This window comes from Apteryx rowi, unplaced genomic scaffold, assembly GCF_003343035.1.
Source record: "Apteryx rowi isolate R43461 unplaced genomic scaffold, aptRow1 scaffold_640, whole genome shotgun sequence".
Lineage (NCBI taxonomy): Eukaryota > Metazoa > Chordata > Aves > Apterygiformes > Apterygidae > Apteryx > Apteryx rowi.
This window is the reverse complement of record NW_020450917.1, coordinates 386,204-413,226: the sequence shown is the minus strand read 5'-3', so window position 1 is coordinate 413,226 and position 27,023 is coordinate 386,204. Positions and strand designations below refer to the sequence as shown.

Below are 27,023 nucleotides of genomic sequence, written 5' to 3'. Positions count from 1 at the left end.
CTGTACAGTCATTGCCAATTTATTTTGGGAACAAAGAAAAGTCTTTAACAGAAAGCAACTATACCCTGAAAATTTAACAGCCTTTTTGAAAGTAGAAATTCAAACACATGGATTATCTGGGCTGGTTCTCTTCTTTTTGATTTAATACACTTGGGCCAGGTTAATCTGGATTCGAGCTATCTGTTAGTCTGGGTGTCCAAAAGATTAAAGTAGTAAGTAGTTTTACAGATGCCTGCTTTACTGACTGATTAATCTGCAGGATTTGATTTTTTTCCCCTCTCAATGCAAATACAGTTCGATTTGGATTATGTAGGTCACAGTGCTACACTCTAATTTCCCTTAGATGACATGCACATTTAACAATACTACTGCTTCACCATCTGACACACAATTGAAGAGTTGTGCTCCACACTATTGAGTTTTTCACTTCTGCAGCTGTGCTGAGACTTTCTAAAATGAAAAAACCAAACCAAACCATGTTGTTCAGGATTTACCAATCTGGACTGACAGTCCAGATCAGCTATCTTCTTTATACCTACAGAAAAGTTTTTTAAAAAAAGAGAGCAGTCTTCCCAGTAGCACCCTGCTTAGATGCCTACAAGTAGCTGAGGCCAGCCTTTAAAGGACCACTTGTAAAGGTGAGAGGGCCAGAAGTAGTTGCTATTCTTTAAGATTGTCATAGCCATTAAGAACTGACTGCTTCTGACCTAGATGAAGCAGCCTTTGGATGCAGCAACTGGGAGCTCACTACGTAGTTTTGCTAACCAGCAGAAAACCTGTACTGTGTTTGAGATCTACAGAGCCAGAAGACTGGCACTGAGCTACCTTACATCTTGAAACTGGCAGATGAATAATTTACGGCTGTGAATTCTGTACCAGTAAACAAGACAGTAATAAAACCTGACCTTTTTCCAGTAATACTCAATGATCTGACTAGCAACACAGAAACCAGCACAGCACAGAGTGCTGCTGAGGTGGGTTACTCAGGTGCTGCTTAGCATGCTTTACAGAAGTTACTCTGCTCTCAGCTCACTGCTCCATTTCACATTAGGCTCAGACCTGAGAAGGGGAGAAACTCTTTTTCAGTGAACGTTCAGATTCTGCAGGAGCTGCTGACACTTTCCAAATGGCAACGAGGACCCTTCCTACTCAGCCACACGTGGATTTTCCTTATTACTAAAGACATTTTTGTAGTGTCATCAACATCTGTACAAATCCAACCATTTTATAATTATGGTAAACCTACTTTAAACTCAATACATAAAACACATACATTCCCTTCCTGCTGGGAATATAGGGATTGTCCCAAATAATTTAAAATGGATTTTCTGAAGTGCCTCTACATGAAATTCCTATATTTATTTCAAATGCATGTCATCACTTTATAGCTGCTAAAAGGAAAAAAAGAAGAAGAAAAAAAAAAGCACCACACATTTCTTGTTTGCAAAGCCTAGAAAAACAAGTATTATAATCATTCCACAGTGGACTGAAATTAAGATATCTCATAACAGAACTGACTGATTTCTAGGAATCAAGGAACAGGTTCTGGGCATATGTCTCTTTAAAATAAGTGAAAACAAACTGTGTTATTGAAGTGTCCAGGCCCTTAATAATTCTCTCTTAAACTGCTGCCAAATATGTGAAGTTGGGCCAAGTCATATATCCTGGTTGTTTTATAAGGATGCTGTGACCCACTTACTGCCAGTTATATACATTTTCTGACAAGTTCTAAGATGAAAGCCCACTGAACTCAGTGCTCACATTCTACTGCATGGGGAGGAGCAGGCAGAGAAGTAAGTAGCAATGTGTGTGTCTGGCTACGACTGTATACACAGAGAAGATGAGGAAGCTCTACTAAAAGCTCTTCATGAAATATTTCTCATTTTATATGGTTAGTGGTGGAGTAGGGGAATGGAGGGAGGGAGAAAGAGGATGTAAAGGGGAACATGCTTTTCCTGTTTACAGACACCAACACAAATAAATGGCATTTTGGCTTATAAAACTTTTAGTTTGTTGGGCAAACAAGAAAAGCTTAAACTACCCCCCTCCCCGCATCATCTCCATCATGAGATGAAAAGTAATTCTAGCAAATGATGGATGTGATTCTCTCATATGTGGAATCAGATAAAAACAAATGATTCCAAATGTAGTGAAATCCTTAATTTGTCTAAGTAGTACAGCTGTCAGTGCATGTGCTGTGCAACATGGTGAACGGAGGGGGAAGAGGGAATTAAAAAAAAAAAAAAAGGAGGGGGGAGGAGGGGAAAAACACTATAGCCTCCTCAAATTCAGTGGTATCTACTTTTGCATTCAAAACACCAATGGGAATCTCTTAAGACTAAATATATTCCTAATATAAATAAATTCCTAATATAAACAAATATATTCCTAATAGCCAAATGAAAGGCATTTCTGTGGGACAGGATCACACTGGAGGTTGATTATTAAGCAGAGAGTTGACATTAATGGAAAAGATTTGCTCACCATTGTATTACTCACTTCGGTGAACAGTTAAACTACATCGCTTTAATTGAACAAAAGACCATTTCCTTCAGTTTATTCAGTACTGGGAACCTTGATTAAAATATCTTGTTCCAAATCACTAATGAGATGAGTTTGATGATCTTAATGTAGGTCAGTGCTTTCTCAAATCACAGAAATATCATTATCATCTTTATTTTCAGTCCTGGGATATTATGTTGACCTTAGATCATAAATAATAAAGCACCAAAGGATGGTGGTGAGGGTGGGGATGAACAGAAGCCAAGATGACTGCCTCCCTTCTGATGAATAACTTGCACTGTATCCACTGAGCTGATTAGCTAGCTCCTGCCACTACTGCTTTTATTATTTTGGGAGGTAGAAGGAGTAGAGAGCAAAGCACTTTGTTGCTCAAGAAAACAGATCAACAAATAAAAAAAAGAGGGAATCCCCACCACCACAAACGCAAATTCGTGACCTAAATTTCAAAAATACAGAGCAACTAAAAACGCCATCTGTTAAGAGTGGGATACATAAGCACTAGCACTTCTTTTTACATAGCAAGTGAGAAAAATACACTAAAGGTTCTCAGATCAAAAATATTATTTGGAAATAAAAAACAAAAATGCCTCCCTGTCCTTTGCCCCTTCCCCAAAATGTGCATCAAGCTGCAAAAAGCATCTAAAATGAAGTTCCTAAATTCACAGCTGGACACTCAAAAAAACCCAGCCAAAAAAAAAAAAAAACCCAAACCTCCAAAACCACACACCCAGGCTGATTTTCTAAGTGATCCTGGACATCTAGGAGGCCTTTTATTTAGGGATCTTTTGCTAGTAAATTCACAGTTAACAAAAAGCACGCCAATTAGAGCATCCCATTACACATTTAGAAAAGTCTGTTACCTTCTTTTCTGACAAGTCATGATCCAGCTCATCTTCAGAATCATCTTCACTCTGCTGCTGCTGTTGCTGTTCCTGCATGTCCTTCATTTTAATCAGTAATTCTGCCTTCGGTGCAGATGTGCTGTAGTAAGTGGAATTGGTTGTCAGGGAGATAGCAGATGGCACACTCTGCTCCTCTTTCCTGGTAAAAAGTCAAAACTTTCATTAACTACCTTTACATCCTAATCACTGAAAAGAAAGAACAACCTTTTAGAGTCATCATTTTGCTGAGTAAATAGGGGGTTCAAAAGAAAGCAGTTACTTATGGGAACAGCACATGGCCAAATGTCTGGGGGAAAACAGGACATTGCCATACTGGTGGTCACAAAAGCTGATTATCTATAAGGGTAATCAGAAGGAACAAGGATACACGTCAAAGGAGGACAAGCAGACTTCAGCAGACTTCTATAGGATAAGCAAACACTGGTTGTGAAGAAAATTTGTGTGATTTCAGCAGAAGACCACTCATAGCCAAAGCTGAAAAATAGAGAAAAGCTGTCACCATTACAATAAGTGAAATATAAGATAGCTGGAAACAAAATGTGAAGTTCCATTTTACTAAGCAGTGCAAAGATCTCGGTGTCATTACCATTGAGAATAGCTAGAAACTCCTGTTCCTACAAATGAATGAAGTAGTCTTTTAGACTGCCAAATGTAGGATACTGCAAAGTAATTATCTTTTTGGATATGGAATTACACATGAACTTGTTGAGAAAGCTACAACTTAATTAATGCTCATATCAAGAAAACAAAAGACTTACAGAACATCAACATCTTCCCGCTGGATTTTAAATCCTTTTTTTCTTTATTCTCATTCAGTAACAGAAAATGCCTTATGCCCGCTTTAAGTTGTCTTTATACATTTTCATAACACAATAAATGCTAAAATATTGCTCCTTCTCTATCCAGCTACTACCCTGGATAAGCTTGGTAAAATATCTAATTCCTATGAATGGGAGAAATAAATCATTCCTTAAGTTCTCACACAAATATAAAAAATTCCCTGACACCTGGCTGAAAACTATTATACAAAATTGTTCTTTTTCCCATGATTAGTTATGTCATTAGTGTTATTATTAGTGACTGCTATTCTAAAGGGAAAACCCTTAGAAAAGCCCCACATCTAACCAGTAGGAAGATCCTCATCTTTAGCCCCCTTGGAAAACTGACACGCTTTGGAGAGCAACTTGCAGGGAAACACTGGCCCATAGAAAACAATACTCACTTCTCTTCCGAAATTTTTGGAGAAGGAACCTTTGGCAGGAGCTTCCTGCGCTGCTGAGCTTCTTCTAAGAGGTGTTCATCTTTGGGGAAGATTCCGATCATCAGGTCCATTGTTGTTTTTATTTTCATGTTAGGATCTAATATGTCTGCTAGAGATTTATCTCTTCCCACAATCTCTCTGGCTAGTTCCTCTGATTTCCAATCTTCAAAAGTCTTCTCTTTGGCCTTTATATAGCTGATAGCTGGGGCAGCAGCGCTGCTGTCCTTCAAGTTGTTCCCAGCTTCTTCAACTGGCTGAGGGTCAGCTGGTTTGTTTCTGGTTTCTGGCTCTACACCTTGCCTGGTGTAAGCACAGAATCGTGAATAGGATTGCTCAGAAGTGCTGAGTGTTTTAATCTGGTCCTTTTCTAAACCACTGGGTAAAGCAGGAGGTTCCATGGTACTCACAAGACTTTGCCGACTCTCCTTCTCTGCACTGCTCTCAGAATGAACTATCTTGATGGGAACCATTTTCACTGTAGTATTGTTGTCTATAACCCTCTCAATTCTGGAAAATGAGGAAAATTCATTTTCAGAAGTATAAGAAATTTACATCTCAATTCTTATCCACAAATCAGAAGGGAAGCCCAAATATAAAAAAATAGATAAGTGATCTATGTAATGGGATATTCCTTGTATCATATCTCAAGCCCTTAATCTGCATTTTTTCTTTTCTGCCCACATATTTTAAATAGTATTAGTTCATTTATAAGTAATACTAACATCAGTCTTGCACAGCACTCACTGAACAGGACTTCTATTTTGTTTCATGAACACAAGGGTCTAATCTCAGCAGCCAGATCCCAATTTTGAGATGGTGTTGCTGAACCACCTCTTACCCCTTTGCTACCACACACATAGGAAATACACCTCTAGCTCAACATCGTTGTCTCACATGTATCCAACAACAGCCTCATCTTCTTGTCTGACTGACTGTTTAGCTGCCTGGGTAGTTTTTGATGCCCTAACATCAATTTCTAGTTCTTCCAAAGGAAGAGACAATAGACCAGATGGAAACATTCTGCAGGCTAGGACTATGCTGAACTACAAGAATAACAGATGATCATATATGCAGAACCTGGAAATCATTCAGAACATAACTACATAATTAAAAAAAAAATCTGTATTTGTAAAATTTCACACAAGATACAGGAGTTTAGTAAACAGATCCCACTGAAGTGTCCTAGTTTTCTAGGCAAAGGAGGAAAAAACCCAACTACCCAAAAGGAGAATGTACACAATTCTGCATATTTTTGTTGTATAGCAGGAATTCTCTACTGCATAATACAAAAGGCCACCTTGGACTTCAATAAGGAAAGTTATTTAAGGAAGAGGCTAACTTAGATTTTAAATTGGACAATAACATGTTAAGTAACACTACTAAAACATCTGCACTGTATGTTACCCATACAAGAAACTGAAGTCTAGTTTGGTGGGTTTGAGTTTGCAGAAAGTTTAAAATTATTGTCATAATGTGGGTTTGGAAGCTCTAATGCAAGCAAAGGAACATTGCCTACTGCTAAAATATCTGGTTTCATCTGGCTCGCTTGCTTGCCGCCTTTCAGATAAGTGACTAAGACATACTATGGCTCTTTTCCTATAAGTATGGGTGTGTCACTTAAAAATACTTATATTTACTGTGCTTTCACATTGAAAAGAAAATCTATTCAACATGATCTTTCAGCTGCATCTTGCATTTTAAAGGTGTATTTGCTTCTAAATGTGCAGCATCCGAATAGATTTTACTTTCCTCCCTCTTTCAAGTGCTTTGTGGGGAATGCTTTGGCCCACTTGAGTCCTGAGCCAGCTTTTAGGGCAGGTTTTCCAGCCCGCGCTGAATTCCAAACAACTTCAGTGAGCTTCGCGCTTGTTTGGCTAAGCCTGTGCTATACAGCACTGACAGCACTGCAGATACAGCCTATCATTTATTACTAATGTTCTGACAAAGATGAAAGAATGCTTCCTTAAATAAGGAATCCTTCTTTTCACATCCTTCCTCCCCTACTTCACCGTTCCTTTCAGGTCAAGATGTTTTCAGTGGGACTGTCATTTTAAAGAGTTTACATTCATGTCTGCTTTTCAGCCTGAGCTCCTGGTCTGCAAGCATGGGCTCTGTTTTGGGGACAGCTGAGCTGGGCAAAGAGGCCTGTCACTGTCCCCAGCCTGCTGACATAACTATGTGTAATTGCTCCCTTCATGCAATTTAGTCAAAACGTTCTCAGCTGAAACACTTCAAAAGCTCTTTCCTCCTCTTCTCTCCGCAACCTTTCAGTTTTTAAATAAGGCCTATACTTTTTTTGACTCAACTAGATTGAGCAGACTATCATGCCGGGATGTGCAGGGGGCTACTAGTTCCGCCGCTGTGGAGCAACCACTTCTTCGCCCAGTTCAGCCCCAGCATGAAGCACAGTCTCACATGCAGGAGCTGTGCAGCCACATCAGCGTGGTGCCAAGCCAGGGCCATGCAGCCCTGCTGAGAAGCAGAGTTTCCTAGCAGGAGTCAACTGCGCTATGAACAAAACCCTGCTTTTGGGACCTGAACACCTGTCTCCATGACACCATGGAAACCTACCAGCTCAGGACACCTGCTTGCTCGCTCCACAACTCAACATTTTATTAATGCCCTTTGACTTCTGTGTGATCTGAGGAAAGCTTAAAGCACTGGCTATTCAGGGGCTCAATGTCTCATTTTTGAATTTGGGGAATACAAGATGCATATTTAAGTGTGTGTGTGGGGGGGAACTGGAAGAGAAGGAATTGACTGATTGCAATTCTCCAGCTAAAATGCCAGGCATCTATTTTGAGACTCTGCGTACATTATTCTCTGCCTAGCAAAAGATTTTCCAGATACTTAAGGCATCATCAAGTCAGCTTGATACTCAAGGCATCATCAGCTCAGAGCAAAGATAGCTTTAGGTGCTTCAGAAATTCCAATTAAACAACCAGCATCCCTGTGATTTCCTAAGGTTTTACACCTGTGGAACCGTGGCATGAAGTTTTAATTTGCAGCAACTCTGCTTGTGGCTACTATGAAGCTTTATTCCAACCACAAGCATTACCACAATCCTTCACTTGAGTGTATATTTACTGAAAATCTATTGATGTTCATCTAATGACATACACTCTTCATCTTTATTACTGCCAAAGAGCCTTCTCCTCTGGAAATAGCTGGGTTTTGTACACCACCAGTATTTCCCCATGCTACCTAAAACGTTGCAGGAAAACCTTGCACACTTAGTTTATCAACAAGATATATTCCTCAAAGAAGAGTAAACAGCTACATGTTGACAACATTAAACGTTAACTGCCTGCAGCATGCAAACTGGCATGTCCGAAAGCTCATATGCAAGAAGCCAGTAACAAATAATAATTCAAATCTAATTGACTATTAACATAAATCTACTTGACGTATTTTACTCATACGAAATAAACACCACAGCACTTTACAGATATGGTCTGCATGTGTCTCAATTTTTGCAGTATTTGTTTTATTAGATAAGTAATGTAATTATTAACTGAGAACAATAAATTGTGCACAAACAAAAAAGAACTGTTTGTGCATAAGATTTTAACATGTTAATGAAAGATATGCAGGGTAAATGCCTCACTTTACTTTCAAAATACCATTCAGATATGGGCCTATAATCAGGTGCACCTCAGTGCACATTTTGACGTTAAAGCTTAGTAAAAAGGAAGGCCAAATACAATTATCTTTCCATGCATCCATAATATCTATTCATAAAGCAATAAATTAAGGAAGTCATTACTGTCATCTACCTTTGCACATAGATGCTAGCGATCACATGCCATATTGCACTTTTTATAGTAAACGGCATTAATTTTCCTTTCTGTTCAAAACACTGCAGGGTAAAACTTTATTATTTCCTCCTCTCACAGGAGAAAGGACGTCAAGGCACGCTTAAGATGCACAAAGTAAATTAAGTCAAATTTACATACTCCTCTCTCCCTCCCTCCCAAACTTTCAACTACAGCTCAGGGCCTCCAGTTTTTATCTAGGCAAAAATAAAACAGTAATTGATGTTGGCTTCAAGAGACCTGTTAAAAACAAGTTAAGAAATTTTCTGCTACTGAAAATGCCCAGAAAGAAAAACTGATTTATGCTTGCTATGTCAAATGGCACATGGGAAAACAGCATGACTGAGTCTATTCAGCCATTCATGTTACAGCAGAGAAAAGCAATTTCAGCTACTTTTGCTCAGAGAAGCAACCTCCACATTCATTCAGCTTGGAGCTTTTATTTTCTTTCTTTAACCATGAATTACAGCGCTGAAGGATTTATGAAAACTAATGCTCCTGAACTTCCTGGAATAGTTTATTATCTTGTAGGAGAATAACCTTTTATGATATTAGTAGCATATGATAGAGACAGAAATCAATTAACTTCATTCGGTTTGTCTAATTCTGAGTTTATCTAGACTGAGAAAGGGCTGATGTTCTCCTGCTGAATCTTCTGCCATTTCAACATAAACAGCCCTGTGGAGCCCTCAGCAGACTACTTGGAATGCCAAATTCCATCATAAAAGGTACACGAAAACAGTCATAATTTGGCAGTAGACCTTACTGTGCGAGCTTTTGAAACAGATGTTCTCACAATAGAAACAGCTTCCCTCCCGGTATTTGTTTTGTCCCTACTCTGATTCATATACTATGCGCAACTGGGGTAGGGAAAATGACGACAGACGGGGAATCTTCTGACTTAGTCCAGACTTACAATAAATAATCCATTTTAATCCATCCCTTTCATTTTCCACTATCTACTAGCTATCACACCTGAGCAGCATCCCTCATTATTCAGCATCAGTCAACTAAAAGAAACCACACACCAGATGAAGGATTCTAATGGTATCAACTAGAATTTCCCATAAATTGTTGCTGCAGTATAGTTGTTGTCCTTTAGGACTCTTTAGGACATGCTGAAAAGGTTTACGGTTAATGAACCCAAAGGATGCATTTTTAGTAAAGAAACAGAGCAACCAACCTTAACGAGGTCTAACTGGGCACAAAGGGTTATTAAAATAATAAAGGAGTTATGTCTAATACCTGGCAGGGTTCTCATCATGTACAGACACAGGAGGTTTATCAGTGAGCTTCTGTGGTGCAAACTGAGGAGAAGGGGACCTTGATGTTTCCATTTCTGGTTTTTGAAGGTAATGATACTTGGAAGATAATGCAGACTCAGACTTAAGGTGCGTTTTCTCTTCTAAGTGCTGACAAACATTCTCCGTGGATGACGTTTGCTGGAGCTCCTGTGGATTAGCACTCTTTAGTTTTCCGTTGAAATCTGCAGGACTCTCAGAGAGAGATGAGTGACTGGTAAATACTTCAGCAGAGCTGGGGGAAGAGGACGGAATGGGTCGGCTGGGAGCTACCAGCAAAGATTCGAAAGAGCTGCTGAGTGATGGTGCAGAATTATCTGGTCGTCTATATTTATCTCTTTTAGGTGGTGGAGGCCTCTGAGGAGCAGGTCCACGCTTCTTGTTCAGCAGCGTTGGCTCTGTTCTATGATTTTCCTCTCCTTTGCCCTGTGACAGACAGGAGTGGTTCTCATTCAAGGTCTGTGGCTCAGAACATGCAAGAAGAAGCAAATTGCAATCCCTGCTTTTCTCATTCACGTTTTCCTGAGAGTATCTGTAATCACTGGGCAACGTCCCAGATCTCCCCCGGCTTTCGTGAGACAAAACCGTAGGTTCTCTTGCATGCGATGGTCTGACAGATGCTTTCCACTTGTTGCCTAAATTCTGGTCCAGCTGATCCCTTTTTTCCCGTGGGTTTTCTCTCAGGGTCCCTTTATCAGTTTGCCTACAGAGAAGAAAACATTGTTAGTATGCTGCTATTTTACTTCCTTCTATATGAAGCCACAGATGATCTAGGAAGCTTGAATACTGAGATTACATCAAACATTTAATACCAACTCCTTCAGTCTATAGTAACTATATAGCACAAAAACATTCTCTCATGTATACACATACACTGTGTACCTAATCTAATGTGATGAGTCAAAGCATAACGTCAGGCTAAATTAGGGTATGTAGAATCATAAGATGAGACACAACCTTCAGTTAACCTGAGGCGCTGCTGTGTACATGGCATATCTAAACACACAGAAAATCTGAATCACTAATGTATGTGGCATAGCCAAACATGCAAATATTTTTCTTCTATTTTAGTATAAAGTAAAACTGTCTTGAGGAGAGGAATTGCATACTAAAATTTAATTTGATTTTTGTTTCAGAATCAGCAAAGTACAGAAAACAAGTTTCTTTTGTATGTGCAAAACTGAGACTTCAATTTCATTTTAAATGTAAACTAAATACCATTAATTTTAAATATGAATTTGGAGGTGTGAATTTTTAGATACGCAAAATTGGTTAAAAATGAAATGAGTGCAAAGAAAAAGGTCAAGTTTGCTGAAGCTAAAAAATGGGAATACGAAAACTCTGAAAAAAGAGAAAAAAAAATTAAGTAGTACAGTATTTTCTAGTTAGGCTTATTTTGAACTTGAATTTTTTTGTCCTGTCACCATAAATGACGAATAATGGCCAGAAAGGCCTCATCTTACACAGAAATGTTTTCATTTTCATTCCAATTGTACATCCTGTTTCTTTAGTCAATACGTGGAAGCAACTCCAGGCAGGTGCTTTGCTGTAAGAAATGTAGTTGATTTGAGCTCACTAAATAAAGAAAAATTGGGAAAGAAACAGAAGATAGAAAAAAGTACCTCTGGAGCCCTGAAAGAAGGTGGGTTTGCTCTCTGCGTAAAGGAGGCTGAAGAGACACTGTGAGCTTAGAAAAGAAGCTGCAACAGAAAAGCAAAAGGCTTCAGAGAACTAATACCATTTGTGCTACTGGCAGCTTTGGTCTCTGCATTTTGAAATAGTAATCCTTAAGACTTGCTTTGAACAAGTTTTCTCTCAATGGGACCGTGAAAGAGTCTTTTCCAGCGTAGTTCTAAAGGAAGGTTAACTAGAATTTTAACACAAACAGGTTATTAACCTTACTGCACCAGTTTTGAGAGTACCTCTGTAGGTGGTTAACATCAACATGTATGAAAACTAAACTTGGGATAAAAGCACCTAAAACAAGTAATAGGCAGTTAAAGTTGCTTAGAAGTAGAAAAAAAAAATATACAACTGCATGCTGTATTACTGTTTTAATTAAATTAAAAGAATCTTTAAAATGAAGTATTGTGGAAGATAACTGATTAAATGTGGGTTCTGTTTTCACATCTGTATGCCCAAATTATATTCAAAATGATTATTGTTCAGCCCACAGATATGTGATGTTTTAGCAATTGAAGAAAGAAGTTCTAAAAAATCTGGACACTCTTATTAAACTGCTGGAGGTATGAGCATTTTAATAATCATACTTCACACTGATTTTTGTATGTCAGTAATAAAATAGTATTGTACTTCCAAAGGAGATGGCTTTTACTCCAACTTAATTCCTGAATAGTCACACGCAAGCTCTCTCTCATCTGAAGTGTTAAATTTTAAAATTCCATTTTAACAGGTAAATTTTCAAGTTAACGTGAATCAGTAGCTGAATACTGTTTAAACTCAGTTCTCGTAACATTGCTCTAAACTAAAAGCAGTTGGCTGTAAGTTCAGAGTCAATTCTATTTTACAAAACAGTATTTATTGAATCCCATTTTAACATTAGACTAAGAATAACTTGCTTAAATAAAAATGATTTAAGACTAGAAGGACTAGGGACCAAGCCTGGCCAATGACTTTCAGGTTTGGTTTATGGCATCACTAGAGTCAGCTGGTCTTCCCTAGTGAGTTCAATGTAAGCAGTCTGTATATAGTTCCACTCATTTGAATGGAAATACTTACCAAATGAAGACTGCAGGCTTAAGTATGAAATACTGTTTTTAATCACAGTTTTTCATGGTCTAGATAACCCATGTACAGCATACTTTCCTTACAGTTAACTCATGCCAAAAAATTCTTCGTGCCTCCCTCTTCGTCTTCACATACATAACATAACACAGTATAACAGCAGCACTTAGGTGCAAGGCCATGGCATAAATGGCGCGAGGACATAAATTACATGCACTACCTCAGCCAGTTTGCAAAGTACATATTGCACTTAACATGCACATCAGAGGTGGGTGTGCTGGTGGAAGCAAACAGGACAGGGTACACCAACAGTCTGACAGGTTAACATACCCAAAGCATATTTATATTTCAGGAATCCCAACCAAATTTGTTAAATATTTATGACCCTGACTCGGAAACAAAGAATGCTTTGGTAGTCCTGTCACCTTCCGAAATAGAGTAAAAGGAAATAAAGAGTCACAGCACAAATGAATTTAGAGATACTACATTTGCAAACACAGAGATAAAATTTAATGGATATTACATACGTGCCTTCATACAGTTTCCACAAAATTAACCAAACATGTTGCAATGCCACAGAAAATGAGTCTCAGAAAAGGTGGCTGGCTACATTCAACACTGGGACTAGTTTACATTCAGTGTGGGTGGGTCCTCATGCAAAACATGCTTATCACACTACTTGGAGAGATTTGAGCTTACTGTTCAGAAAGGAGGAAAAGAAAGAAAGCTTCAAGCCCCAGAAGAACACAGTGGCAACAACCTGCAAAGGTGTTACATTATTATCAATACTAAGAAGCCAACTGAGCCACTTTAAATATGTTGTTGCTTCATGAAATGATATGGCCAAAATACAGCTGTTTCAGAAATGAGGCCCCCCAGAATTATGCAAAGGAAACTTTAACTCACCACTGAAAACAGCTCTACATCTATAAACAAACTATCACAAAGTGAGAGAGGCAGAACAGTTTAAAATCATCTGATAACATGACTATTTACATTATTATGACTTACTTTCTAGATGACAACAGAATCTAGTAAATATACTTTCTGATTTCCCTTTTAGGTCAAAATGCTCATCATCAAAAACTTGAAATTCTAAGTTATCTTCAAGCCTCAAACTGCCCCATCCCCGTCCCCATTCCCATCATATAACACCACAGTTATCCAAAGGAAGAGCCCTCCTGATGCAACAAAACTGGGAAAGCTCACATCACGTTATCCATCTTCGGCACGAACTGATACTTCAGATCTGACTGTCAGACTTTTTATACTGTGCGCTTAACCTGAACTTTAAAGAAAACAAGTGATCAACAGATTTACATTATACAAAATGGTACTTAGTAAGAGTGAGTCTAGCATAGGCAGCTAACATGAGCCTCTCCTAATTGCACATGCTTTCTGTAGTTGTAAGGAACCAAGGGAACTAAGTACAGCAGCCTCCATACCTTAAAATAATTTTTTTAAAACAAAATTATGCTTCTAACTGAAAAAGGAAGGAATTGCTCCATTATAAAAAACAGTTCTCCTGATTTTCAAAAACCTCTTACTTAAAACAAGGCACACTTCTTCTGAAGGAAGTCTGTGCAAAGTGCATAAGAGGCTACGTAGTCATCAGCCCAGTGAGTTCAGGAGAAATGTTTTGCTTTGTGGCTTGCACATTTCAAATAACAGTTATAGTCACTAAATAGAACAATAAAACATATCACCATGAGGGTGGAAATGTGCATCTCAAAAATGGCATTAAATATTTTTTACCCAGATGGAAAATACACCTTACAATTTCCTTCCAGCTCACTTAGCTCTAGGCATATGCACACAGGCATACCTTGTTTTATTGTGCTTCACAGATACTGCTTTTTTTTTTTTTTTTTTTTAACAATTTGAAAGTTTGCGGCAACCCTGTATTGAACAATTCTATCGGCACCATTTTTCCAACAGCATGTGCTCACTTCGTGTCTCTGTGTCACATTTTGGTAATTCTCACAGTATTTCAAGCTTTTTCATTATTATTGTATCTGTTACGGTGATCTGTGTGATCAGTGATCTTTGATGTTACTACTGTAATAGTTTCGGGGCGCCACAAACCGCGTCCGTATAAGATGGTGAACTTAATCGATAAATGTTGTGTGTGTTGCAACTGCTCCACCGACCGGATGTTCCCCCATCCCTCTCCCTCTCCTCAGGCCTCCCTGTTCCCTGAGACACAACAATATTGACATTAGGCCAAATAACAACCCTACAATGGCCTCTAAGTGTTCAAGTGACAGGAAGAGTCGCACATCTCTCACTTTAAAACAAAAGCTAGAAATGATGAAGTGTAGTGAGGAAGGCATGTCAAAAGCCGAGACAGGCCGAAAGCTCGGCCCCTTGGGCCAAACAGTAAGCCAAATTGTGAAGGCAAAGGAAAAGTTCTTGAAGGAAACTCAAAGTGCTACTCCAGTGAACACACCAATGACAAGAAAGCGAAACAGCCTTATTGCTGATATGGAGAAAGTTGTAGCGGCCTGGATAGAAGATCAAACCAGCCACAACATTCCCTTAAGCCAAAGCCTCATCCAGAGCAAGGCCCTGACTCTATTCAATTCTGTGAAGGCTGAAAGAGGTGAGGAAGCTGCAGAAGAAAAGTTTGAAGCTAGCAGAGGTTGGTTCACGAGGTTTAAGGAAAGAAGCCATCTCCATAGCGTAAAAGTGCAAGGTGAAGCAGCAAGCACTGATGTAGAAGCTGCAGTAAGTTATCCAGAAGATCTAGCTAAGATAATTGATGAAGGTGGCTACACTAAACAACAGGTTTGCAATGYAGATGAAACAGCCTTATCTTGGAAGAAGATGCCATCTAGGACTTTTATAGCTAGAGAGGAGAAGTCAATGCCTGGCTTCAAAGCTTCAAAGGACAGGCTGACTCTCTTGTTAGGGGCTAATGCAGCTGGTGACTTGAAGTTGAAGCCAGTGCTCATCCACCATGCCGAAAATCCTAGGGCCCTTTAGAATTATGCTCAATCTACTCTGCCTGTGCTCTATAAATGGAACAACAAAGCCTGGATGACAGCACATCTGTTTACAACATGGTTCACTGAATATTTTAAGCCCACTGTTGAGACTTACTGCTAGGAAAAAAAGATTTCTTTCAAAATAGTACTGTTCATTGACAATGCACCTGGTCACCCAAGAGCTCTGATGGAGATGTACAATGAGATTCGTGTTGTTTTCATGCCTTCTAACACAACATCGATTCTGCAGCCCATGGATCAAGGAGTAATTTTGACTTTCAAGTCTTATTATTTAAGAAATACATTTCGTAAGGCTATAGCTGCCATAGACAGTGATTCCTCTGATGGATCTGGGCAAAGTAAATTGAAAACCTTCTGGAAAGTATTCACCATTCTAGATGCCATGAAGAACATTTGTGATTCATGGGAGGAGGTCAAAATATCAACATTAACAGGAGTTTGGAAGAAGTTGATTCCAGCCCTCATGGATGACTTTGAGGGGTTCAAGACTTCAGTGGAGGAAGTAACCGCAGATGGGGTGGAAATAGCAAGAGAACTAGAATTAGAAGTGGAGCCTGAAGATGTGACTGAATTGCTGCAATCTCATGATAAAACTTTAATGGATGAGGAGTTGCTTCCTATGGATGAGCAAAGAAAGTGATTTCTTGAGATGGAATCTCCTCCTGGTGAAGGTGCTGTGAACATTGCTGAAATGACAACAAAGGATTTAGAATATTACATAAACTTAGTTGATAAAGCAGCAGCAGGGTTTGAGAGGACTGACTCTAATTTTGAAAGAAGTTCTGTTGTGGGTAAAATGCTATCAAACAGCATCGCATGCTACAGAGAAATCCTTCGTGAAAGGAAGAGTCAATCGATGTGGCAAACTTCACTGCTGTCTTATTTTAAGAAATTGTCACAGCCACCCCAACCTTCAGCAACCATCACCCTGATCAGTCAGCAGCCATCAACATCGAGGCAAGACCCTCCACCAGCAAAAAGATTACGACTCGCTGAAGGCTCAGATGATGGTTAGCATTTTTTAGAAATAAAGTATTTTTTAATTAAGGTATGTACATTTTTTTTTAGACATAATGCTATTGCACACTTAATAAACTACAGTATAGTGTAAACAAAACTTTTATATGCACTGGGAAACCAAAAAATTTGTGTGACTTGCTTTATTGCGATATTCACTTTATTGTGGTGGTCTGGAACTGAACCTGCAATATCTCCAAGGTATGCCTGTATACTACTGAAAAGTAAAAGACAAGTTATTCTAAACCAGGAAAACCAATCAAGCCTCCTGCTCAATCTGACCCTTCAAAACAAGAATAATACAACAGAATATTCTAATAAACCAGAAAGAGGTGACAATGGCTTAAGCTATTATATTTGAGTTAAATCATGCAATACATCTACTTTTTTTTCTTCTCACTTGATAGGAGCCTATCAGTGGAGTCAATGAGCAATTACCAAAATTAATCATTATGTATAGATACATATCCAAAGGATAACATTTTTAGCTGCCATAAAACCCAATCCCCAAAATACTTCCTTCTTTTGTCCCACACTCAAAGCTTTGACTAAACTTGGATATAAAGACAGGGTGATCTGACTGAATGTCGTATCTCAATAACTGAAAGTCATTTCAATCAATTCAACCTGTCCAGTTTTTAATTATCTTTAGTTTCCAAAGATGTTTCAGGTCAAGCTTTAAAAACCCAGATTATACAACCTTTCCAAAAATGTATTAGCCAGCATTTTTTTTTTTTTTTAAACATTGTTTGTTAAAAGGCCTCACCTGCATATGAAAGTTTTACCATAAAACATAAGCATGGTTATGTATGCTCCACTAACACACTGGCAAAAGAAAGCAAATGGAGAGGCTGGTTCTGTTTAACTTAAACTCCTTCTAAAACACTACAAGCTATACTGGAAAAGGGCCTTCATACCTGACTAAGAATTCTCCACAAGAGCATCCTACAACAGCAAACTCATAATCAAGGCCACAGTTTTGCGATCTCTTTAAGCTGATCTAAATGCAGACTTTATGCCAAAAGAGGCAGTCTCATTCCTAACATACTCCTATTGCGTATTCCTGCTGCCTCCATTGTATTAGCAGCAGAAATTGTGCAGCCCCAGAATTTAAACCTGGATCAAGGAACTGAACTAGCTCAAAACAAATAATTATGTGGCTTAAAGCAATTGTGAAACACAGTCTTTGCTTACGCCAAAACCCTGTTTGCAGTCAAAGCCCTTGTCTATATGCTACTTTTCAGCTGTGAACTTTTTGTGCTGAAACTATGTTTTCATTGTGTATTTGTATAGTGCTTGGACAGCAGGATCCAAAAGCACTTCTGAAACAGCCTGCAAATAAAGAGTAGTTTCTTCCACCTAGTACAGTTCTGCTTGAGACCATAACAGGATGCTAAAGAGTTGGAACAGGATGCAAAGGGTAAGATTCAGTTTGAGATTTAGGAAAAATTTAGGCACCTGCATGTGAGCCAGATACATTTTAATTGATGATATAGTCAATGTAGCTTAAGAGATTCAGCTTATCCTAAGGTAGACTCTGTAGTGGGTCAAACAAATCATGGTTTGGTTTCACTGACTGCATTGACTAGGGTATCAATTTAGTTACTTAAACACGGGTGTCTTATACCATTTGAGAAATGTTAAAGACTCAGAGACATCAGTTCCCCTCAGGGCTGGCAGCCAGAAACCAAGTAGGATATCCTTGGCTATCTCAGGTCTCACTAGGCACCTATGTTTAGCCCACAGAATCAAGCCCAAGATCTCTATGAACTGTAACTAGAGGAGGCACTCAACTTGCATGCTGACACCTACTTCCATTAGGTGTCTGAATCTTAACCTGAATCCCACATGCTTTTTCTTCCAGAGGCTCCAGGACCCCAAAGGTTTTGAAACCCTCAGATTAGTTTTACTGTTACAACATGAAAGAGATACTGACACCAGAACAACACAATCTGGACATCCAATACAAGCCCAATTATACTACCAGTGGTCCATTTTTCTGATGGATATAGTATTTGCTATCACTGTTGATGTAGTATAGTATGCATTATGAAATAAATAGAATATTTACTGGTTTGGGGAGTATACAACATATTACAAAGATGCCAAATCGGAACTCAGAGTACAAAGTTATTCAAAAATCTTTGAAGACAATTTCATTGAATAAAGGATAATGTAATCACCATGCTGGTTATACCATAATAGTCACCCCAGGAAGCTGGCACAAGGCATTAATCACTGCAAAGAAGTAGAGCTGTTCACTGCCTTGCTCTGAAGAAATGATGACAACTAGCATCCCAGAAACACGGATCTTAAAACCAAAGCATGTGTTAGCATGAAAATAATAATGAATGCTAACCTTTCAAAAAAACAAAAAACAAAGAAAAGTAGTCCTGATACAGTAATGATGCAAGTCTTGGGTTTCCCAATTCTGTTTTTCATGTCTGTTAACATTATCTGTGATGGTAGCTGTTTAGCCCATCACACTAAATACAGGATAGTCGATGGATCCAATGTGATAAAAAAAGCCACTCTAGCTTAATAATCCTTACATAATCACCTGGTTTTATCACAGAATGAAATATGATAACAGACACTGCTGGTGAGTCTGTCTACCCATTAGAATTTCTCTTGTGTCCTACTTACATGGCAACATACACGACAATGGATTTTCATCTCAGATTTTTTTTCTTTCTGAAAGTGCTACCATTCTCCTTCCATTAAAAGCAGAAATAAATCTAACAGACCCACTCTAATTCTGCAATGAATAAGCAAAGATATGTAGATGGATAAAACATAGGCCAGTCAGTCATGGGTAACAGCATAATGCATAGGTCCACAGTAAAAATCAAATCTAATTAATATTAAATTTCCTGCAACAGCATAGGGGTGTTTATGCAGACAGGAAAAGCTGGTGAAAAAGGGCAGGGGGAGAGATTTTTCTTAGTTCATAAAATAAAAGCCCCTCCTCTATTCTGCTGCACATCAAATTCAATAATTAAAAAAAAAAAAAGGATTTTTTTATGGCTGTGCTCTTACTTGTTTTATCTATTTCATGTCCATCCTAGCACATGCCATTGCATGCATGGATTTAAAATGACTTCAATGCCCACTTGAGTAAGCCAGTTAGTGTGTTCTGAACCTAAGCATTGAATTCAATCACAAGAATATCCCTACAGTATAACAAGACCCATTGCATTAGATAAATGGCAACCATTTCAGAAACAAAGGCAACACTTTCAAAATACTGCTAACAAGACATCACATTCATGTTAAAAAAGCTAAAAGAAAAAATAAAAAAAATTGTTTGTTCAAAAGAGATACATTCCAGTTGCCCTCCTGTAATTTTTTTTAACCTCTAGACTTTTACCCTGATATTTTTTGCTATTTTCTTGTTGCTGTTACTACTGAAAACAGCTGCTTGCAGATAAACAGAAATTCAGTAACAGGACAGAAGCTAAAAAATGAAACACTTTTTGAATAATAGCGAGGTCACCTGCTTCAAGCAAGCACCAAAATGAATGTGTAGCTCATCTCAAAAAAAAAAGAAAAAAAGAAAAAAAAAGAGATGGTAATTTTAATTAGTTAGCATGCACATGCACACATTTTAATAGCCATCTTTTCACTCAGGAGCTGCACTCACCGCTTGCTTCCAATAGTCACATCCAATTCTCTTATACTGCCAGCTAATACCTCTTGCTGCTGTGGAAAAGGTCTTCATGCAAACCTGCACTCACAGTAACACATTTGCCAGGAAAACAACAACATAAAAAGCTTTTGCACCACCCCTAGCCGAGAGGAACCCCGAGCCTGGCACCCCAAGCCAGAACAACAGCACTGCAGCCCTCCGTTCAGAAAACAAACATTTTTGAAAGGCACTGCCTTCTAATTCCAGTGTGCATTATGCCAACTGTGAAAACAAAAGCTGCTAAAAACAGCGCGCGTGTGCGCACACATGCACACAGAGCATCTTAGCTGGAATTAACTAACATTCTCCCTCTGTTCTCCTAAAACACCAGGGAATAGAACAGTCATTTACACTAAGCAAAATAAAATTTGATATCAAAAGCACTGCATCCCTCCTGATTTGTTACTGTGGCTTCTGCTGATAGGGACAGAAGACACAGCGTGTACTCAGAGACCTAGAGAACAAAAGAAATACTGTATGAATTAATACTGCAAAATCCTGTTTCAGAGCTGACAGAAGAAGATAATTAAAGCTCGTGCATCTAGCTGTTACTCTACTACTTTAACACTAAATACAAGGCAATCTTACCAGGATTTACAGACGTTTACCCATATTCCCTGCATACAAGCTTTGTATCCTTGCAAACGTGCCAGCCAGTTTGAAAGCCTTACAGAACTGAATCTGCCTCAACCTCTGTGTCTCATTTACTGTAACACAGAGGATTTTCAAAGCCATGCCTCCACAACAGCTAGCTTGTTTTTGCCTGCTTCCTATGATTGACAAGTTCATACAAGCTACGTCAACTTTAACCTTGATAAGTGAAGGCTTGGTCTGTATTGTATGTTACATCATCAGAAACTTCTGACCTCAGGGAGAAAATCTCAGATACTTCAAAGCTCTTCCCTTCCCCCGCACCCACCCCCTGTTTTTGGTTACAAAAAAGACGATTTTAAAAGACCTTTAATTTTTTTAAGGGTTTTCCTTTCATTTGTGAAAATCATGATCCTAATTTCAGCAACAGCAATTCCACAAGTTTTACATATTTAAAACTATTTTAAAAGATCAGCATGTTATAAGGCTCCTTTCTGAACTACATTCAAATAGCCAAGGCTTTAATTTTAGAAGAGTCTCTTCATCAACAGCCCTCCAGCTTGAATATTTTTGCATGTGTTGTGTGTACAGGCGTTCTTCTCGCAGAAGACTCTGTAGAGAAAGAACTAAACGCTTTCATGCTGCATGAGCATATTACCACCCCCACGCTCCAGCTTTAGAAACTAAATGCACCACGGCCTTCATCAGAGCAAAACTTGAGTTCCTTTCAATTTATCTAGAAGAACACATTAAAGCCCTCATGTAGAAACTGTGGATAACACTTAGATTTATTTTAAAGATCATTTTAAATGATGACCGCTTTAAGAGAAAAAACATTCTTATTTAAACTGCACACAAAATCACATATAGTGGTTTGATATTTCAATACAACGCTAATATCCAATTAATCCCCTCCGTTTTTTTTTTTTAATATTTTCATCTCTCCCAAAGCTGTCTATTTGATTTCAAGATATAGAGATAATGACTTCAAGAAAGCTCATTTTATCTTTATTGTTTACATAATGCAATGCAGCTGGTTAACAGACTATAACAAGTCTGGTTGTCCCATACAGAAATGGAAGTTATGGCTATTAAATGACTGTTTAGCACAAAACTTTACTCAAATTTACTTGTATAAACAGTCTCCTACGTGATAGGAAATCATAATGCATGTTGCCTAAGGGCTTATAGCACAAGGTGAACATTTTATGGGCTAGCTTACAGGAGGAGAACACAGCTAAGTCACTCCATATGTTGGAATACATGAACTGCCACACTGAAGTGACAAATAGGTTACCTATTTCCAAAAATGCTTTGCACCAAATAATTTAGGAGAAAATAAAATCCACAATATGTGAACATATGATGCTTTATGAGTATAACCACTGGAGGCTACCATATCATATCTCTTATTTCCCTACTCAAATTTATTCCCTGTTCAAATAAAATATGCCACAAGAAGGTACTCAGATATTAAGTGATGCAACTAAAATTCAACCTCGTTGAAGTAGTAGTTTAGATAGCTCTCATTCTAATTCTCCTTCCAGGGAAAGTAGCAAAACCAGACCAGAACAACAACAAATTAAAGTATACAAAGTGATCTCTGTCTCAATCACCACAAACTTTTGGTATGCCATTACCCCCCCCCCCCCAACACCATTTTGATCACTTTAGAATCATGCCTAGGACTTCTCCCAACTGCTAACACTTAGTAACACTCACCGGGGGTGGGGGAGAGACTCCAACTTTTCTTAAGAAGATACTATCCTCTGACACTTCCTTTTTCAGACCAGCGCAGCCTTGCACACTGTTGCTGCTGCTGCGGTGTACGCAGTGGAGAACAGATGTGCCAGCAACAAGTAAATGAAAGGAACTAAAGGAACTTCACCCACTAACAAGCAGCTGGAAGCAGAAAAAAGGGGACATGTGAGGTGGGATAGCTACCATCAAGTTTAGAAACAGGGATTCAAAATTCCCCTAAGATGGAAGTAGGGGGAAAAGCCACACTTTAAGGGGTGTGGGCAATGAGCAAATTGGGTTAGGACGGGGTAGAACCACAGCTACATTACAGTAACGTTCTGCAAACCAAGTGCAGGCTTTGGAGACAGTCCAACACCTATTTAATCAGACCCAGCAGCTGCTAGCAAGTCAGAGCAGAGCATCAGAACAACCTGTAGAAAGTGCACCTGACAGATGCTGGGCTGATTACTCCTAGGAGAATTAAGAATGGGAAGGCAATGGGAGCAGACTGCAAGGCTGGAGAAAGAAAGTCTGTCTGGATTGCAGGACTAACCTGTTGTGTAACATGGAAAGGAAGCAAGGATACATATTTTAGAAGAGTGTGGGAGGAAGAAAAGAGGAAGCAAGAAGTACCAGTGGTGGGAGGCATCTTTATTAGCACTCTCACTTGGCTATAACCAACCCTACATCACAAAATAAGGGTTCTACTGGGGAAGGCATCTGGGATGCTCTTGAAGAACCAGGCAGCTCTGAAAATTTTTAAATGGACAACACAAGGAAGAAAAAGACTACAATTGATCATGCAACTCTCCACTCGATCCTGAGCTATGCATGCAATCTGGTTCAAAAATTCACCACTGAAGAGCTACCTTGTGCCAGTGACCATATGTATTTAGATTAATCATTCCTGAAAGAGCAAGAATCCACACTGCAGTATTTAATTTTGAAAAGGGCATCTATATACGACAGGAATATTTTTAAACAGAAGAGCAAAGAGGTGTAACACTAAGAGATAGTATGGACTGAAGATACAATATTTGAAACTCAGAGCACCTACCAAAAAGAGAGAAAGAGAAAACCAAAGAATTAATCTCACTGGATTAAATAGTAATTAAAACAGCATCTGTCAGAGAACTAAAGCCACACCCAAACAAGGAAAACACAGAACTACTCTAGCAAAACAGATGTGTAAACATAGTAAGGTATGTTTAAGAAAAAAAAAGGGGGGGGGGAACAACTTCTTAAAGACTCTAAAAGAAAGAAGAAAAAAAAAAGCTTTTTCAAAAACACATCAGTAGCAGGATGCCTGCCAGATAGATTACAGGGCCAAAACTACAATAGTAAAAGTACAAAGAAAATAATGCCATAGCAGAAAATCTACATAATCCCTTCTCATCTGCGTGAGCAAAGAACAGCCTATACCAGAATTATTCTGAATTTGGGATGTACCAAAGGAGGCTATCCACAATTACAGGGGTAGTCACAAGTTACCAGGACTAGATGGTGATCACCTGAAACTCATACATGAAATTGCTGAAATAGTAGCTGTGATGCTTCTGATACTCAGGCACTCATAAGCAAAAGTGACACATGGAATATTTTGGGGGGGGGGGTGAGGGTGTTGAGGAGAGCGAAAGAAGTACTCATTGTGTATCTGGAGAACTTCAAGCCAGTAAGCCTAACAGCTAAATTAAGCATACAGGTAGAAATTATATGAAAAGATTCAGTAGATGCATTCACTAGCATTTTTAAAATGACAAAGTATCAACTGGGTTTGTGTAGAGAGAAATCACATCTCAGATACATTACTATTCTTAGAAAGAGTCACTACACATGTAGACAATAACGATCTGCATTATCATGTGACTAATAGAACTGTTTTCTAGATCTAGATGATTTAGAAAAGGGGTGAAAAGGTGGCAAAAACTGCTGATGAGAGAAGAGTATTCAGAATAATAAACACACAAGCCAACTGCCAAGGCTCTCCTATCACTGAGTGAATAGGCAATAAAACAACAGATGAAATTCAGTTTTAATAAATGGAGAGTAACACACAGGAGAGGTTTTCCTGTACCTCAACAACAGGTACAATGATGTATAACTGAAATTATTACTACTCAGCAAGGAAAACTTGGATTTCACAGATAGTTCTATGAAAATATCCTCTCTGTACTCAGTAACAGTCAAAAAAAAAAGAGTCAAGATAAAGGAAACATGTTACCTTATGAATCCATACACCTTAATGTTGTATACTTTGCACAGTTCTCCCACTACTTCAAAAGGGATGCAGGAGAACATGGAAAGATACGGAAGAGGATGATAAGGATGGGCAAAGCCATACAATAACTTTCACAGGGGAGAAACATCCCTGCAAAAGAGGTGCTTTACCTCACAACACGCTGTTGAGCTGTAGAACATGCCACCGCAAAAAGCTAAGGATGTCAGAAGTCTATGTGGATCCAAAAGCAGTTAGATACTGTTCATGACAGAAAAATCCATCAAGAGCTGCTAATCTACAAGATACTTACGACATTGCCTAGCTACAGATCACCAGAAGTTCACAAGTATACCCAAAAGTAAGGATACAAGCTTGCCTTGTTTTTATTTTCTCCAAGCATCTGTTACTGCTCAGTCAGAGAAAGAAAACTGGATTAGGCAGACCTTTGGCCTGCCCTACTACGACTATTAAAAGAAGCACATTCCATCAGCTGCCTTTATACATCAGTAATTGTAGGTTATTATATCTCAAAGTGTGATAGTTATTTAGCTATCATTTGTCAATCAAATACAGTCAAAAACACTGGAAAGAGATACTGATTTATGGCAATGAAACATCACTAATAATTACAAGTATTTACAGAAATCTAAAGAAGATTAAAGTACTGGCAAGGGATTTCAGATACATGAATATATGCTGCTGGAGTTCTCTCCTTCATTACCTCTGTAGGCATGAGAAGCATCACCTGAGCATTTTTCCAGTTTCAGAAGAAATACATGCTTTAAAGCAACCCAAGACTGTGCTGGATCATTTATTAGTCCATACTATATATGATGGCAGAACATAATTGGCAAAACAGTGGTCTGACAGATTCATTAATAATCCATATCTTATTGATAAAGAAGTGCTAATGTAAATAGGAAGGGCTTCAGGAGCTCCCATTTTTTAAGTCCATGTTAATAGCTGAGAGCCTGTGAGGATAAGCATGTTGACTCTCCTGCACTTCCTCCATATGACAAAGAGTAGCTGCTACTCAACACCACAACCTTCCTGGTAGGAACAAAGGACAATTTTTTTTTTTTTTAAACTATATGCAAGAAAGTATTTTTACATGTAAACTTGTGACTGTTAGGAGCTTGCATTTCTGAAGCATTACTTCAATCAGGTATGTACTAGCTGTGTGAAAAGCATGTTTTCTTCTTCCTTTAACTGCATTGTTAATCTCCCTCAAAAACAGCACTTAAACCTTTATGAGATTCCTTATTATACTTTAATTAATTAAAAAGGAGGACACTTCACTTTATAAGCTCTTGAACAAAATGAGGATACAGAGAGCAAGAGAAATCGTTAGTCCACTGCATCCTAGGTAAAAAAGTAATTGTGCATATTTTATAATGTGCTTGCTACAAATTATTGCTTGTTAGGTAATTCTATACTCAACAGACTGATAGCAAATATTTCTTTTCTTTGGAAGTGTTTGTGTGGAAAATGACAACAGCTGTAGGTAAAGTGTGAAACAGAGAACTTAGATCTCTTTTGCACCATAAAACACTGAAGCTTGTTAATACACATATGAAATGTTTGCCAAAGTGATTTTTCACAGACTTGTGAGGAAGCTGTTGTCCACAATCATACTATTTCTTCCATAGGAAAAGGGAGGAGGGTGAAAACATTTTGCTTATACGGGACATCAGAGCTATACAACCCTACAATGACTGAGGCACATTCTCCTGCAGTATTCATCCAGTAAAAACTTCCCAGTTTGATTCTAACAGTGTATATATGGTAAATATGGATTTTAAACTTCTATTCTTTATGTGAAACAATGCCTGCAAGTAGAGTTCTGCTTAACTATTTAAGTAAATGGTCCTTTTGCTACATATAAAGAGAAAGACTGCTTCAAGTATTCTTGCATTTCAATACCTAAAGTTCCACTGTATATTGCTACTGTAATAGTTTTTGACAGCACAGAAAAAAAAAATCTAATCTAAAATTTAAAGTAGGGGAGTTATGAAAAAATGAGTAACTCCTGCAAATATTTACAATGTCTCATAAATCATCATTTATCTCTGTAAACATGAGTTTACATGAGAAACCAGATCTGTCCAAATGCGTCATGTGTTCTTTTTTCTTCTACTAATTGGACCTTATAGCTATACAGCCCTAACCCTTATAATGGACACAGAATAGAACAAACTTAGAGGAATAATTATG

The 27,023-nt window shown here is 38.4% G+C and overlaps 1 protein-coding gene across 1 annotated transcript in view; it reads right to left on the bottom strand.

The window, feature by feature from the left end:
• SHROOM2 (shroom family member 2) overlaps positions 1 to 27,023 on the bottom strand; it is a 136,402-nt gene that overhangs the window by 9,167 nt on the left and 100,212 nt on the right. The window contains exons 7-9 of the mRNA XM_026084475.1: positions 9,747 to 10,505; positions 4,648 to 5,193; positions 3,384 to 3,564 (exon numbers count right to left, since the gene is read on the bottom strand). Of these exons, the coding sequence (XP_025940260.1) occupies positions 3,384 to 3,564; positions 4,648 to 5,193; positions 9,747 to 10,505 (1,486 nt within the window). The remainder of the gene's footprint in view (positions 1 to 3,383; positions 3,565 to 4,647; positions 5,194 to 9,746; positions 10,506 to 27,023) is intronic.